This window comes from Mustela erminea, chromosome 12, assembly GCF_009829155.1.
Source record: "Mustela erminea isolate mMusErm1 chromosome 12, mMusErm1.Pri, whole genome shotgun sequence".
Classification (NCBI taxonomy): Eukaryota; Metazoa; Chordata; class Mammalia; order Carnivora; family Mustelidae; genus Mustela; species Mustela erminea.
In genome coordinates this window covers 9,908,990-9,926,753 of record NC_045625.1, presented here as the reverse complement: position 1 = coordinate 9,926,753, position 17,764 = coordinate 9,908,990, and the positions used below count along the sequence as shown (strand labels likewise).

The 17,764-nt window shown below is 38.7% G+C and overlaps 1 protein-coding gene across 10 annotated transcripts in view; it reads right to left on the bottom strand.

Moving 5' to 3' along the window:
- SCAI (suppressor of cancer cell invasion) overlaps nucleotides 1-17,764 on the bottom strand; it is a 135,993-nt gene that overhangs the window by 6,112 nt on the left and 112,117 nt on the right. For 7 of the 10 annotated variants that reach the window (XM_032306659.1, XM_032306656.1, XM_032306661.1 and 4 more), the window contains 3 exons: nucleotides 8,557-8,629; nucleotides 4,489-4,662; nucleotides 4,215-4,315 (listed from right to left, as the gene is read on the bottom strand). In XM_032306659.1, coding sequence (XP_032162550.1) covers nucleotides 4,215-4,315; nucleotides 4,489-4,662; nucleotides 8,557-8,629 — 348 coding nt within the window. Of the gene's footprint in view, nucleotides 1-4,214; nucleotides 4,316-4,488; nucleotides 4,663-7,659; nucleotides 7,804-8,556; nucleotides 8,630-17,764 lie in introns of those variants that run through there. The other 3 variants (XM_032306664.1, XR_004277268.1, XR_004277267.1) reach the window with 3 other exon arrangements.

The window sequence follows — 17,764 nt, the reverse complement described above, 5'->3', positions numbered from 1 at the left end:
ATTAATTCAAAACTAAAAATATCAAATGAAAATAGACTGGCAAACTAAATAGAAGAAAAAAGCAGGACCTAACTAATGCTATTGAAAAGAAATTCACTTTAGGGGCGCCTGGGTGGCTCAGTGGGTTAAGCAACTGCCTTGGGCTCAGGTCATGATTCCAGGATCCTGGGGTTGAGCTCTCTGCTCAGTGGGGAGTCTGTTTCTCCCTCTGCCTCTTTGCGTCTTACCCATCCCAACCCCCACCCCCCTGGCTTGTGTTCTCTTTCCTGCTCACTCTCTCAAATAAATATATAAAATCTTAAAAAAAAGAAAAGAAATCTACTTTAAGTGTAAGGAGAGTGTAAGGAGAGCCACAGGTTAAAAGTGGCAGGATGGAAACAGATTTGCCATGCGGACACAAACCAGAAGGAAACAGTTATGGTTATATTAACATCAATCAAACAGATTGCAGATCAAGGAATACTGCCACGCATAATAGACATTTCATAAATGAATGGGTAATTTCAACAAGATATAACAACCCTAAGTATGTGTGAACTCAATAACATATATACATAATTCTCCACAGATTGGTTACATAGATTAAATGCAATCCCAATCAAAATGCGAAGCTGCTGCTAAATTTCACACAGAAAGGACCTAGAATAACTAAAACACTTAAATTTTAGGGGGACTCACACTTCAGGATATTAAGACTTACTATAAAACTAGAATAATTAATTTTTTAAAAACCTGGACTAATCAAGGCAGTAGTGTACTGCGGAAAAATGCCACTGATCAATGGAACAGAATTTAGAGTCTAGAAATATCTCTATACATACATGGTTGTCAGATTTTCAAAATTGTTACAAAAATAATTCAATGAGAAAAGGATAACCATTTCAATGATACATTTCTTGGATAAAACACAAACCACAAAACAAAAAAATTGGTTAGTTGGAACTCCATCCAAAATTTAAAAGCCATTGTTAAGAAAAGTCACTGTTAAAGAAAAAAGCCACAGAATGCAAAAAAAATATAGCTGAGAAGCACATGAAAAGATGTCTAACATCACATCATTCAGTGAAATGCAAATTGAAACTACAATGAGATACCACTTTATAAATTCACAAAGATGGGGGCACCTGGTAGCTCAGCCAGTTGGGCATCTGCCTTTGGCTTGGGTTGTGATCCCAGGGTCCTGGGATTGAGTTCCATGTTGGGTTCCCTGCTCAGCAAGGACTCTGGTTCTCCTTCTGCCCCTCTCCCTGCTCATACTCATTCTCCCTCTTAAATAAATAAATGAAATCTTAAAAAAAATATTCACGAAGATGGTTGAAATTTAAAATACTGACACCACCAAATGTTGGCAAGGATACAGAGAAACTTCGATACACTGTTGCTGGAAACATAAAATGGTACAACAAATACTCTGAGAAAAGTCTGGCAGTTTTTTTTTTTTTTTTTTAATTTATTTATTTGATAGAGATCACAAGGCAGAGAGGCAGGCAGAGAGAGGGGGAAGCAGGCTTCCCGGTGAGCAGAGAGCCCAATGTGGGGCTCAATCCCAGGACACTGGGATCATGACCTAAGCTGAAGGCAGAAGCTTTAACCCACTGAGCCACCCAGGTGCCCCACTCTGGAAGTTTCTAATAAAACTAAACACATACCTACCCTATGACCAAGAAAAACATATGTCTGAGCAGACTTGTACAAGAATGTTCACAGCCGGGGCGCCTGGGTGGCTCAGTGGGTTAAGCCTCTGCCTTCGGCTCAGGTCATGATCTCGGGGTCCTGGGATCGAGCCCCGCATCGGACTCTCTGCTCGGCAGGGAGCCTGCTTCCCCTTCTCTGCCTGCCTCTCTGCCTACTTGTGATCTCTGTTTCTCTTTAAAATAAATAAAATCTTAAAAAAAAAAAAAAAAAGAATGTTCACAGCCACTTTATTTATAGCAGTTAAAAATTTAAAACTGCCCAGGTGTTCATCAAAAGGAGAAGACCTAAATAAACTGTGATATATTCAGTCAATGGACTACTACTTACTATTACTCAGTAATAATGAGGAATGAGCTACTTCTATAGGAAACATGGATGAATCTCAGAACAACATACTTAGTCAAAGAAGCTTTACACAAAGGAGTGCATACTGTATAATTCAAGTTCATGAATAGGTAAAACTAAGCTATAGTGAAAATAATAAAAATAGCATTACCTCTCGGGTAATGGGTACTGGACTGACTGGAAAAGAGTGTAGAGAGAATTTTTTGGAATGATAATATGTTGTATAACCTGACTGGTTTGAGTTACACAGGTGTATGTATTTATCAAAACTCACCTAATAGCACATGTTAGTTTTATGCAATTCACCATACATGAACCTACATTTAAAAAAGTGTGTTGTGTGTGTGTAGTTATTTTTATGTATGATGAAGCGTTGAGGGGTAAAAATCTATTGATATCTACCATTTATTTCAAAATGCATCACAAAATGAAATAAACTGTCGAATGGAAAGAGGAATGGATAAATGGACAAACATACCAAAGCAAATATATCAAAATATTAGCTGCAGAATCTAGCTAGTGTATATATGGATATCCACTGTACAATTCTTTCATATTTAAAGTTACCATAATAAAATGGAAAAAAGTCATATTTTTAAACTAGAAGTTGCAAGAGACTTAAAAATGTTCAGGCATGTGGGTGCATGGGTGGCTTAGTTGGTTAAGCATTCAATTCTTGGTTTCCGCTCAGGTCATGATCTCAGGGCCGTGAGACCGAGCCCTGTATCAGGCTCCACATTCAATGCAGAGTCTCCTGGAGATTCTCTCTCCTTCCATTTCCCTCTCCTCCTCTTTCCATTCACACACACTCTCTCTCTCAAATAAATAAATGAAATCTTTAAAAAATGCTCAGGTAAGTGAATTTACGAATAGGTGCAGAGATAGCTTATTCCACAGGTAGAAGAGGTTAAAAAAATAAAATAAAATAAAACAAAAAATGCTCAGGCATATTTGAAAAAGAACCAAATTTTACTTATAGAAATGAAAAATGTATGGCTAAAGCTTCAACAACAGTGGTGCGTAGTTACATGAATTCACAGAAAAAAAAATCACTTAAAAGCAAAATGGACAAAAGATTTGAACACACTCTTCACAAAGAGGAACACAGAATAAGACTTGAAAAATTGCTCAACCTAAAAGCAACCTCAGAAATAAAAATTAAAACCACAATGAACTACTATTTTATACCCATTAGACTCACGTGATATAAAGTAAGACTGCAACAAGTGCTGGTGAGATTAGAGCAAAAGTAACTCTTACATGCTGCTAGTGAGTGTGAACTGATACAAGTACTGTGCAAAACATCTGGCATTACAAGTTAAAGATGCTTATATAATCTAACTTCGCATTCCACTACAGAAAATCTTAAAAATGTATACCAGGTAACTGATAGGAGATTTCACAGTAGCATTGTTTGTAATAATAAAATAATGGGAACAACAGAAATGTCCATTATCAGTAGAATGGAAAAGAAATTTTTGATATACAGTCAAACAATGGAATCCTAGAGCACAGTGAAAATAAATGGATGAAAGCTACAGTTGTCATTACCTTGGCTCAATCTCAGGAATATAATAGTAGGTAAAAATAAGCAAGCTGTAAGAACAGATGTAATATGGATCCATCAACATGTTGTATAGGAATAGAAATACATGTAACAAAACTATAAAGAAAAACAAGTGATAATTATAAAATTCAGGATTTTAATTTCATTTGAAAGAGAGAGAAGATCCAGGAGAGGCCTAAAAGGTAATGAAAATATTCTACTTCTTCTTTTTTTTTTTTTTTTAAGATTTTATTTATTTATTTGACAGAGAGAGACATAGTGAGAGAGGGAACAGAAGCAGGGGGAGTCGGAGAGGGAGAAGCAGGCTCCCCGCCGAGCAGGGAGGCCCATGCAGGATTCAATCCCAGAACCCTAGGAACATGACCTGAGCTGAAGGCAGATGCTGAATGAATGAGCCACTCAAGTGCCCCAAAAATGTTCTACTTAAACTGGTATTCAGATGTGCCTTATGTGGGTTATCTTTATATGTTACATAATAATTTGTAAATATTATTTTGGATCTATTCAAATTTTATTTAATATAGTGTATTTTATAAAATATAATAATACATGATTCCTAAAATACATAAAACTATAAAACTGGTCCTTAATAATATTCTTTGCCTACCCGAAAAATCTTGTGCATCCTCATGGTGGCTGAACAAAAGATAAATCTTGTGAGAAGCAAGCGAAGAAACTCATCTCCAAAAAACTGGAGAAATGCTTGATCTGCAAAGAGGAGAAAGATGATAGTAAAAAGATGTTTAAAAGAAAAACTGAGAAAGTTTGGGAAAACCTTCTCGACTTTCCTGCTTTCAACAAATACCTTTAAAAATTCAAACAATTTCAACAATATAAAACCATTATAGTATGTTAAGTGTGCAGTTATATTAGTAGGGTACCTATTGAACGTGAATGGGTCAGTAGCTGGGCAATATCACGGTTGATTTTTCGAAGATATTCTTGACACTTTTCCCATAGGCCTCTGCGCATGCTTGACAATCCAGAGACAAATAGGAAGGCCATTAGAGGATTGTTCAAAAAGAGAGTGAAGAGGCTACCTCGTTGAGATTGATCTGTAATAACAAACATGTTATATATATATAGACAACAGTTTTGCAAAAAGAAATGCACTTGAGGAATATTTCAATATGATGATAATATACAAAATTAAAGCTGTATCATTAAATCATAATTCAATACAGTAGATTCTGCCTGCAACTACAAAAACATCCCAGGTATGCTGCTTTCTGCTGAACAAACTCAAGACAGAGCCTCGTAAACTTAAGGGAAATGAAAAAGGAACATACTCCTTTGCCTTTTTCACTCCAACTAACAAATTTTACCCAGATATGACAAATACCTGGGCAGCTCACGACAGAATTCTCGGATGAGTATTAGAATTGGCAATCTTTTTCATTCCCTTTTGTTCATTGCTCTTTCTTTGCTTATCCCTTAAACATTAGTTTTTCTTTCTTTGACCCTATATATTGCTGATCTCACCTACTCCTATAATTTCAGGTATCATTTATATGCCTACTGACTCCCAGTTCTCTTATCCACGGCCTAGACTGAGCTCGTTAGGCCTAGAACAGCACTGCCCTACAAGAGCTACTAGACACTTAAAATATGACTGGTCCACTGTGACCAGGTACACTGTGAAATGTAAAATGTAAACTATGTGTAGGACTTCAAAGCCTCACTACAAAAAGGCAAATTAACATTAATTTTACCTGTTAAACTGTTTTCAATGTGGCTACTTGAAAATTTAAAATTACATGTGACTTACATCATCTTCTATTGAACAGAGTTGCTCTAGACTATAATATTCAACCTAAGTTTCAAGGGTAACCTCAAACCCAAAATATCAGAAATGGAAAGGAAATTCTTCCCCCTTGTGTTCTCTACAAATCTGCTTCTTACCCAGTACCACCATTTTCATCAGTAACTTAGCCAGAAACCCAGAAGTTCACCTCTGCTTCCTTCTTCTCCCTTATTCTCTCAGATCCAACCCATCACCAAATCCTGCTGGCTTTCTGGGCTCGTATCTTTCAGAGCCACCACTATCTCCCTGTTTCCATCAGTGTTCCTCTCCAATCCATTCTCCACAGGGTGAATGAACGCTCTTCCATGCTACTCTTCTGTTCACAATCTTTTGATGGCACCCCACTGTCTTCCAGTTAAAGCTCTTCACAAATCCTGAAAGGTTTTCATGATTCAGTCCCACAGTCCCACACCCTATCCTTCCACTAGCAGGATGTACTTTAATTTCTCTAAGTGTTCCATAAACTGAGGCATCTGGCTGGCTCAGTGGGTAGAGCACATGACTCTTGATCTTGGGGTTGTGAGTTTGAGCCCCACGTTGGGCATAAAGATTACTTAAGGGGTGCCTGGGTGGCTCAGTGGGTTAAAGCCTCTGCCTTCGGCTTAGGTCATGATCCCAGGGTCCTGGGATCGAGCCCCACATCGGGCTCTCTGCTCAGCAGGGAGCCTGCTTCTGCCTCTTTCTCTACATGTCTCTCTGCCTACTTGTGATCTCTCTGTCAAATACATAAATAAATAAAATCTTAAAAAAAATATATTACTTAAAAAAAATGTTCCGGGGCGCCTGGGTGGATCAGTGGATTAAAGCCTCTGCCTTCAGCTTGGGTCATGATCCTGGGGTCCTGGGATCAAGACCCGCATCGGGATCTCTGCTCAGTGGGGAACCTGCTTCCCCCTCTCTTTCTGCCTGCCTCTCTGCCTACTTGTGATCTCTGTCTGTGAAATAAATAAATAAAATCTTAAAAAAAAAATGTTCCATAAGCTTTCTCGTCACAGAGCTCTTATGTCTGGGCTCGAATGCTATTGTTCTACGAGAACAGTCTTGTTAACCATGTCCCAGCGCCATATGATTCTATATAACCTTCAACTCCACTTTGACTGAGAGAACTGGAGACTCTGGATACCAGAGGTGCAAGAACCTAATTAGACATCCCAAATACTTAGTTATCTTCTAGCTTTGTACCCACACGGGCCATATTTAAGGGATTAGAGGTCTAAGCTTTCTCGCATAAAGATATGATACTTGACTAAAAAATGTTAAGGACGTATACTACAACTAAGTGTGATAATAAGCATTAATAACAATGACCATTAAAAAATGATAGTTGGGGGCGCCTGGGTGGCTCAGTGGGTTAAGCCACTGCCTTCGGCTCAGGTCATGATCTCAGGGTCCTGGGATCGAGTCCCGCATCGGGCTCTCTGCTCAGCAGGGAGCCTGCTTCCTCCTCTCTCTCACTCTGCCTGCCTCTCTGCCTACTTGTGATTTCTCTCTGTCAAATAAATAAATAAAATATTTAAAAAAAAAAAAAAGAAAATATTTTCAAAAAAAAAAAAAATGATAGTTGGGGCGCCTGGGTGGCTCAGTCATTAAGCATCTGCCTTCAGCTCAGGTCGTGATCCCAGGGTCCTGAGATCGAGCCCCGCATCTGGCTCCCCGCTCGCTGGGAAGCCCGTTTCTCCCTCTCCTACTACCCCTGCTTGTGTTCCCTCTCTCACTGTTTCTCTGTCAAATAAATGAATAAAATCTTTTAAAAAAATGATAGCACATATTGAATACTTACTGTATACCCAAAATTATTTAACAAAGAGAACTATTATTATCTCCATTTGATAGGAAACTGAGGCACAGAAACTAAGGCACAGAATGGCTACGTAACTTCCCAAGGTCACATAGCTAGTTGGTGGTAGTCGAAATTCAAATTCCATCAGCTTGCCTCCAGAGTCTCTGTTTTTACCCTCTACACAATAAAGCCTTTTGGAACAAATAATCTTGGTATTAACCCATTAGATCATGCCATTTTAAATGAAGCTGCATCTTGACAGGACACGGTGACAGCAAAAAGCACTCTTTAAGTAATTGGAAGGGGTTACACTTCTCCAGAAATGACAGGAAACAGGTTAACAAAGTCCTCAAAGCAGGAGAATTTTACCGTTGTTTGAAGGTAAGTTCTATCCCTTAGTAATTTGACTTTTGGATACAAGAACTTAATATTTCTACGTGTTTTTCCCTGTTAAATAGCAAAACTTACCTTAAAACAACGGTGAAAAGTCTCCAGCTTCTCTCAGGCTTTCAAATGCTGACCATCACTTCCTGTGTCAAACTATGTCAGCAGACAGGACTTCTGGCTGGGAAGTAGCAGTAAAATGCCATCTCCCACAGAGAGACATCAGCACTATTCACGGTCAGGGAGATAGTGAAACAGTGACAAGTACTGCTAAAACATGGTTAAGGTTTGTTTAGTTTCTACCTAGCGTAAAGACTGGGAGTTCGAACTAGATTTTACATGTTGGCTTATCAAGGACAAATTATTAAAGACAGTCTTTCTCATTTCTCAGCCATAACACAGACACACTGTCTCCCTAGCACACTTTTGAAAAGAGGGTCTTTTACTTTAAAAATGCAACAAGGTAAAAATGTGAATAAAAGAAACCCTTTAAGTTGTGCCAGTAAGGTTATCCTAACTCTTAGGCATAGGCTGAGAAGTTGTCTAGACCAGAAATCACATGGTCTTAAAAGATGCCTAGAATATGTAGCCAGAGATATAGGAAATCATGCTGCTATGAAGGGCGACACACACATCAAAACCAAAACCAAAACCAAAACCAAACCAAACAAAAAAACACCTGCAAAACAAATCTAAAAATTCACAGATCATGAGGCCCCTAGCAGTAAGGGAGCAAAAAACACCTTTTCTCAGGGACGATTTACCATTTCTTTTAGCCTTATCTCAAGACCTAACAGTAGCACATTAAAGAAGTCTAGCTGTTGGCAAGACTTCTGGGTTTATTTCAGATCGACACCTGCCACATTAAACACTATAAAACCACATGTGATCATTACAGGTGGGGAGGCAAAGACCCATATTATTCAAAATGTAGACTGTGTCATTTGCAACCTATGGATATAATAGGTAATGACAACATACCTTGTAAAGCTTTTGGATATGCTGTAGGAGAAAGCAAGCAGACTAGTGGCTGTCCAAATAAGTTTGTGAAATTCTGTAACATATAAGAATTTAAAACTTTCATTAAAAATTTGACTAAAGATAGTTACTCAAGTAATTTTCCAAAGCATGTCATTAGTGTATATAGGGCCCTTTTACTCATAAGCAGATGCAGAAACATCAGTGACAGCAGAACAGACTGCCATCCATGTATAACTACCATGCGTAATGAGCTTTCTTAAAATAGTGAAGTTTACTAAAAATAAACTATTGACTTCTAAAATAAAGGCATGTAAATAGTTGTAGTGTTATAGGGAGAGGTCATCTGGCTGTCTGTCAAGAGACCACTCCAAAGGGCGATATACACCAATATTTACAAGGGTGGATTTTCCAAGCTCTAGAATCTGGCTCTCAGCCTCAAAGGCTCTAGAACCTGACTTACTGGGGAGCAGAGAAGACTGCAATCATTTCTCATTGTGAACCAAATTAACTACTCAAACAGAATGACGTATAAAACTAGAATGTCAGGGCGCCTGGGTGGCTCAGTGGGTTGAGCCACTGCCTTCGGCTCAGGTCATGATCTCGGGTTCCTGGGATCGAGTCCCGCATCGGGCTCTCTGCTCAGCAGGGAGTCGGCTTCCCTCTCTCTCTCTCTCTGCCTGCCTCTCCATCTACTTGTGATTTCTCTGTCAAATAAATAAATAAATAAAATCTTTAAAAAAAAAAAATAAAACTAGAATGTCAATAGGTTAATGTACAGTGAGGATTAAAGCTGATAAAACACTAGAACACTGTTTGACTAAGGATATCCATTCTCTAAAGGATGGAAAGACACAATATGCTCTTAGAGAGAAACCCATTCTAAAGATACTATTACACTAATTTATTGGAATTTGAACCAACCTCAATAAAAATGGCCACAGCTATTTTTTCCTGCAACTGAAAAAAATAATTTTAAAGTTCATATGGGAAAAGTAGATTAGCCAGGAAAGCTCTGAAAAAGAGAACAAAGAGAGGGAACTAGACTCGTGAGATACTGAAACATACTTTAAAGCCTCAGTAACTAAAAATACGTGGCACTGGCATTAAGAGTAGGCAGAAGACTGATGGAAGAGAACAAAGAATCCAAAATTAGACCCCAAAACAGATAAGACTTCAGTATATATGATAAAGATGATAGGTCAAATTAGGACATAAAAAAATCTGGCTTAGTCGCAAGAGCATGGCATACGTGCAACTCTTGATCTCAGAGTCATGAGTTCGAGTCACATGTTGGGTGTAGAGATTACATAAAATAAATGAACAAAATAAAATTCTGAAGAAAGTGGGAAAATCTGATGGCTAGATGGCTATCCAGTAGGGAAAAAACTGGATAGCCCTCTAGAAAAAAGTTGGCTCCATACTTTGCAGCACACATGGATAATTCCAAATATATTAAAGATTTAAATGTAAAAAAATTAAGAAAGAAAAGTGCTGAAAGAAAAAAGGCTTTTTTTTTTTTTTTAAATAATCTAGAAGATCTTCCTAACTATTATGATTAATAGACCATGGGATGCCTGGCTGGCTCAGTTGGAAAAGCAAGCAACACTAGACCTTAGGGTCAAAAATTCAAGCTCAATGTTGGATGTAAAGATTACTAAAAATATATATAAATAAACTTTAAAATGATTAATAGACCCAGTTACAAAATCAAAGGCTTGTGCATAGTAAAATACAGCATAAGCTAAATCAAAAGCAAAATGATTAACTGGGGAAAATATTTGCAAGGCACATTACAAAGATTAAGCTCCTTAATATAGAAAGAGCTTCTCCAAACCCACAAGAAACAGACCACTGATCCAACAGAAAAATGAGTGGAAGATAACAAGGAATTCACAGAAAAGGGAATACAACTGGCTCAAATACATGAAAAGACGTTACATTATCATTTTTAACCTACCAGTTTAGCAAAATTTCCAAAAGCTTGAGAATATATACCACGGGCAAGAATATGGGGACACAAATACTCATATGTAGATGATAGGAGTATAAACTGGAACAAATTCTTTAGAAGACAATATGACTGTATCTATATTCCATTACTGCAGGAATTCTACAACTAAAAATTTATACTACCAATAAATTCTCAAACCTGTGAATAACATTAAGCCCGAATTTACTCCTTGCAGCACTGGTAGTAACAGGAAAGATTAGAAACAACCAAACGACCAGCAACAAGGGATTGGTAAAATAAATTCTGGCACAACCCTATGATGGAGTACTATGCAGTTATTTAAAAAAAAAAAAAAAGAACAAAGAAGTTCTTTATGAAGGGATATGGAAAGATCTGCAACATTTTTTTGGTTTGTTTTTTGAGGGATAGAGAGAGAGAGAATCTTAAGCAGGCTCCATGCCCAGCATGGAGCCCAATGCGGGGTTTGATCTCATGACCCTCAGACCATGACCTGAGGCAAAATCAAGAGTTGGACGCTTAACTGACTGAGCCACTCAGGTACCGCTCCAACATTTCTCACTAAGTGGAAACAAAGAACAGTTGTATGTAGCATGTTATTGCCATTTATATAGCTAAGAAGACTAAAGACTATATATTTGTTTTGGCTTACATTTAGGTTTTAAAAAATTCTAGAAGGATAAACAAGAAACAAACAAAAGTCATTATCCAAAGAGAGAGAGAGAGAGAGAGAAAGAAACTGAGTGAACTGAGACTGGGAAGGTTAAGGGGTATCATAATAAGCCTTTTGGAAATTTTTGATTTTGTGACTTTCTGAATATCATATCAGTATTAAAAAATTAAACAAGTAAATTAACAATTTCTTGCAATCAAAACAAAGGGAGTAAGTAGAATGATATTAAGGAGCATTTTTCAGATTAAGCGCCTTGAGCCATTTAGCTACACTGAAAGATGGCCTTCTGGATATTTGGCCTCTTAATGTTCTTGTTCTTGGGTAGTGCTGGGATGCAGATGGCCTTATTTATGTTCCAAGGTCTCCTTTTTCTTTGCTTCCCTTGTTGATCAACCTTTCTCTTCTTCTTCTTCCCTTTTTTTTTTTTTTTTTTTTTTTTAAATACTGTGTGGAGACAGTTGCTTAACAAGCCTGACTGCTATCTTTTGAAAGTCTGCTTATAAACTTTGAAACCCTGCTTACAAGACTGGCAGTAGGCTGGCTTCTGCGGACTTAGATTTGAGGAGGGTTCCCACCATTAGCAGAACAAGTTAGAGCAGTTTCCTTTACCTGGACTGTATAAACAACATGGTTTATGCTGAGCACCTGCTTTTCTTCTGGGAGAATGGCATTTTAATATGTGCCAGGCAGAGGGTGCCTACACAAAGAGTCCCCAGCAAAAACCCCGGGCACCGAGTCCCTAGTGAGCCTCACTGGTAGACATGTTACCCATGTCATCTCATTTGCTGCCAGAAGAACTGAGTGCATCCTCTGTGACTTCACTGGGAGAGGCCTCTTGGAAGTTTGTGCCTGCTTTTCTCTGGACTTGATCGCATGTGCCTTTTTCTTTTGAGATTTTGCTCTGTATCCTTTACTGTGCTAAATCTTAGTAGCGAGTGTGATTATACGCTGAGAATTACCAGTTCTCATGAATCGCTGAGCCGGTGGGGCGGCAGGGGCTGACCTTGGAGACCTCTGACTTCCTCCTATGAGATTATATTTAAATTTTAGGTCTGGGAAACAGTTTCTTTAAGATACCTTACACATCTCTGGTCTAACCCATTTGGTATTCAATTTTATAGTGTAACTCCCATGGTATTATCTTATTTTCTTTATTTTCATGTTTTTGGGAATGTCTCATAATTGCCCCCACATAGGGCTTATATGGTTTAATGCTATTAAGGCAGACGCTTAAGGGATGAGCCACCCAGGTGCACCTCAATGCTTTTTAAAAGATTTTATTAATTTATTTGACAGAGAAAAAGTGAGAGCGCACAAGCAGGGGGAGCAGCAGGCAAAGGGAGAAGCAGGCTCCCCACTGAGCAAGGAGCCCAACTTGGGGCTCAATCCCAGGACCCTGGGATCATGACCTGAGCCAAAGGCACAGGCTTAAATGACTGAACCACCCAGGCACCCCTCTCTCTTTTCAATATTTACACTTCTTGCTAGTCTGGACAACCCTTTTCATTGCTTTATTTTGGGAATGTTAAACAATTCTGGTCAGGACTAAAACAAGATCAATCACAAGGATGATAGCAGGCACTCTCTTTTTCTTGCTTATTTTAACTGAGAATACTTTTAATGTTTCTCACTCAGAGTCCAAAATTGGCGACTTAGTATAGTACCTTTTCATCATAAGCTGAGTTTTTTAGTTTTTTTTTTTTTTTTTTAATTAAGAATGGGTACTGGGGAGGAGGGTGCCTGGGTGGCTTGGTTGCTGGGCATCTGCTTCTAAAGGCTCAGGCTGTGATCCAAGGGTCCTGGGATCGAGCCCCACATTGGGCTCCCTGCTCAGCAGGAAGCCTGCTTCTCCCTCTCCCACTCCCCCTGGTTCTGTTCCCTCTCTCACTGTGTCTCTCTCTGTCAAACAAAATCTTAAAAAAAAAAAAAAAAAAAAAAGAATGAGTACTAGGGGGATGTCTGGGTGGTACAGTCAGTTAAGTGTCTGACTCTTGGTTTTGGCAAGGTTGTGATCTCAGGGTCATGGGATGGAGCCTCAGGTAGGGCTCCATGCTCAACAGGGGTGTCTGTCTTCCCCTCCCTTTACCCCACTCACCAACACATTCTCTCTCTAAAATGAATAAAAAAAAAAAAAAAAAAAAAGAACGTGTACTCAGGGCACCTTCGTGGCTTAGTTGATTAAGTGTCCAACCCTTGATTTTGGCTCAGGCCATGATCTCAGGTTCCTGGGACTGAGCCCCGAGTAGAGCTCCACGCCCAGCAGGGAGTCTGCTTGAGGATTCTTTCCCTATGCCCCTCCCCTCACTTGCTCTCTTTCTCTAAAATAAATGAATAAGTCTTTAAAAAAAAAAAAAAAAATGGGTACTAAATTTATTTATAAAATGAATTATTATTTTAAAAGAATGGGTACAAAATGACCCCCGAGTTAAGCATGTGATTCTTCTTACTGATCCTATCTGTATAGTATACAATATTGATTGATTTTCACAAAATTGATATACAATTCAGATAAACTCTTTTGTTAGATTATTCTATTAATCCATTTACTAGTCTATTTACTAGTATTTCATTTTTTTCTACTCTATAATAATAAACTAATCTGGGGTAGGGTTTTCTTTTGTGTGTGTTATTTGTGTCTTAAAATTGTCATTACCATAATAATTTCTATCATTTACTGAGTACTAATACTACTTTTCAGGGATTATCCTAGGCTTCGTAAATCATAACCTGTAATCTTAACAATACTGTAAGATCAGTATTGCCAACCTATTTTACAGAGAATGGAAAAGAGACACAGAAAAAAACAAGGACATGATCAAGGTCATGTAAGTGTCTTGTGACCTAATTGCTATTGAATATAAAGTTTTGATTTTCATGGCTCTGGAACTGTATATTTGATTCCAAAAGTTTAAAAGCATTTACAGGTGAACTCCAAAGGGCTAATCTTTCTTGTAGGGGAAAATGAGATAACTTCGATCATTTCCCTCTATTTCATACCCTGACTGGGTTTTTCTGATTTCCTTCTTACAGTGATTAGATTTTTTTCTCCCAGGAAATTACCTATTTAATGGGTACTTTAAAACATCTTTAAAACTTCAAAATAGTACATAGTACCATTTTTAAAGATCTCTTTTCTTCAACAAATACTCCTTGATCCTACCGACTAGACACTGTTCTAGGTGGTAGGAATACAGCAATAAACAAAACAGATAAAAAAAACCCAGCAATCTGTTTTCCTGGAGCTGGCATTTAGATGCGGGTGGAGGTGGCAGGTAGAGACCCACAGTAAACAAAGCAGTTATATAATATATAAGGTGACTAATGCATATTACATATGGAAAAAGCACAGAGTATGGTTAGCAGCACAGACTTTACAATCAGATTGTTTAAATCCCAACTCAGCCACTTACTAGTTGTGTGACCTGGGGCAATTACTTAACCTTTCTGTGCCTTGATTTTCTTTTTCTTTCTCTCTCTCTCTCTCTTTTTTTTTTTTTTTTTTAAGATTTATTTGTTTGACAGACAGAGATCACAAGTAGGCAGAGATGCAGGCAGAGAGACAGAGGGGGAAGCAGGCTCCCTGCCAAGCAGAGGGCCCGATGAGGGGCTCAATCCCAGGACTCTGGGATCATGACCTGAGCTGAAGGCAGAAGCTTTAACCCCCTGAGCCACCCAGGTGCCCCTTTTTTAAGATTTTTGATTCATTTTTTTTTGAGAGAGAGAATTTGAGTGGTGGGGAGGGGCAGAGAACAGAGAGAGAGAAGCAGGCTCCCCACTGATCTGGGAGCCCAAAGTGGGGCTAGATTCCAGGACCCTGGAATCAAGACCTGAGCTGAAGGCAGACGCTTAACCAACTGAGCCACCCAGGTGCCCCTGCCTTGGTTTTCTTATCAGTAAAATGGGAATAATAAAAATAACACATCGGTTTCTGAGGATTAAATGTGTTAATGTTTGTAAAGTGCCTAAAATAGTGTATGACACTACACAGAAGCTAACTGTCATGATCGTTAAGGAAAAAATAAAGAGAGGTGGATAAAAAATAAAAGAGGCATATGATTTTAAATAGGGCAACTAGGGAAGACCCTATTGAGAAACTTCAACCTGTCAAACACCTGAAGAACAAAGTGGGTGTCTTTGGAAGAGGACTCAAGGCAGAGGGAAGAGACTCAAAGATCCTAAGCAGCTGACAGCCATGTATGTTAGAGGCACAGCAAGGTCAATGTGGGTGAAGAGAACTGCTAGGAAGATTGGCAAGAGAAAAGCTCAGAAGTGCCTCCGAGGGGAAGAGGGGGCATGTGAGGGCAGATAACATGAAGCCTTTACTCTGAGTGAGATGAGCAGCCTCTGGAGATTTTGAGTAGAGAAGGGACATGATCTGACGTACAGGCACACTCCACAGGTGAACAAGGGCAGAAGGCAGGGAGCTGCTGCAATAGTTCAGGGCAGAAACAGCAACAGCATCAGCCAGGGTGAGGGGAGCGGAGGTGGTAAGATTCTGGATGTATCTGTTACAGCCAAGAGGACTGCCTGAAATGGAAGTGGGGTATGAGGGGAAAAGGAGGCAAATATGAAACCAAGGATTTGCCTGGTGCAACTATAGAAGTTGAAAATCATTAACTGCTCTGGGGAAAGCTGGAGATGGAAGAGGTCCAGGGATTCTGTCTTGGGCATGTGAAATTTGCAATCTCTATTAAAATTACCAATCAGAGATATGGAGTAGGTAGATTATATTTGAGTCTGCAGTAACAGCGAGTGGTCTGAGCTGGAGACAGGTTTAGAAACTGTCAGAGCAGAGATCATAATTAAAGTCATGAAACTAAATAAGGGCATCAAGTGAGTGAGTTGTAGCTGGAAAAGAAAAGCACAAAGACAGAGGCCAGGGCCATTCCAATGACAGGAGCTTACAAAGATGTGGAAAAACCAGCAGAAGAAACTGAGAAAATCAGCTGACTCCAGACCTCTTTTGCACTGAGGCAATCGAACAACTTGAATTTAGGTTTTAAAGATCTAATCCAAAGAAGAGGATCCCTGAGAGCAGGGTCTGCCTAAGATGGGAGTCTGATAAGAACCCGGCCCTGTTAAATTGGAATCCTAAAGGGTTATACCTTTCATGTAAAGATGAACCAAAACCAAACTTTTTACCTTCCTTTCCCCATGACTACTCCTCAAGGTGTCTGCAAGGAAAATTTTCTCAGTAGTGAACAGAGCAGAGACAAACAAAAACACCACAGTGCCTGAGGGTTGTAATTATAAGCTCCCCCTCTCATGTTTGCAGCTCAAATTCATACCATGAAGATAATCCTAAAAACATGGTCCCAACACAGTCATGTCTCCAGGTGTCTCGCCAAAGCAGATACACACTATCTCTGGATGAAAGTATCTTCATTCTAGGGCTCAGTGAATTTCCCACAAATCGTTTTAAGGATAATGAGAAGAAACTGGTCAAATGTCATCAAGCATTCAAGAACACAAAAATACCAAAGGGTGTCTTTTGGCAGCAAAAGCAGATTTCAGGTATAAGAATTATCAGATAGATAATAAATAATAAATAAGTATGCTTATTAAGTTTAAAGAAATAAAGAACAAACTCAAAAACAGAAAAGAGGAAACTATAAGAAGGTAATGGGTTATTTTAAAGGAACCAAACAGAACTTTTAGAAATAAGACATAACCAATATAAAACTCAATAAATCGGTTTAGAAGAAAGTTAATCACAGCTAAAGAAAGAATTTTTGAACTGAAAGACAGAACAAAGAAATTATCCAAATGTCAACATGTTACACAAAAAGACAGAAAAATGTAGAAGAGAAGTTAAGAGATGTGGAAGACACAGCAAGAAGGCTGTGCTAATGAATATGAATGTATGATGAGTTCCAGAAGGGGGTGAGAGAGATGCCAGGGTACCACCAATGTCTGAAGAAATAATGACTGAGAATTTTCCAGCAATAACGAAAAACTCCAACGTATAATTCAAGAAATCCAACAAATCCCAATAGGTTAAGTATAAAGAAATAAAATGTAGACATACCACAATATAATTGTAGATCACCAAAAAAAAAAAAAAAAAAAAAAGGATAGAGAGACTATCTTTCAAAGTAGTAAAGAAGAAATGGAATGAGTGTGGCTGACTGGCAGAAGAGCTCTTACACGTTCTGGTTAGGCAGGTGAATGTCTTAACAGACTGCAGCAATCTGCAGCCATTAGTCAAATACTTTAGGATGGGGCTGTTTATATAAATATCACTGTTTGTTTGTTTGTTAAGAAATTTTATTTATCTATTTGAGTGAGAGAGAGCGCGAGAGGGGAGAAGGTCAGAGGGAGAACCAAACTCCCCATGGAGTTGGGAGCCTGATGCAGGACTTTATCCTGAGACTCTGGGATCATGACTTGAGCTGAAGGCAGTCACTTAACCAACTGAGCCACATAGGTGCCCAAATATCACTGTTTTGACAAATGCATAATTCATGTTTGTTGGCAGAGATCCAGTTCTGTCACAAATATTTAAATATTCAAAGGGTTTTCTTCTTCGAAAGAAAAGAAAGTAGAACTAAAAGAACTACAAGAAC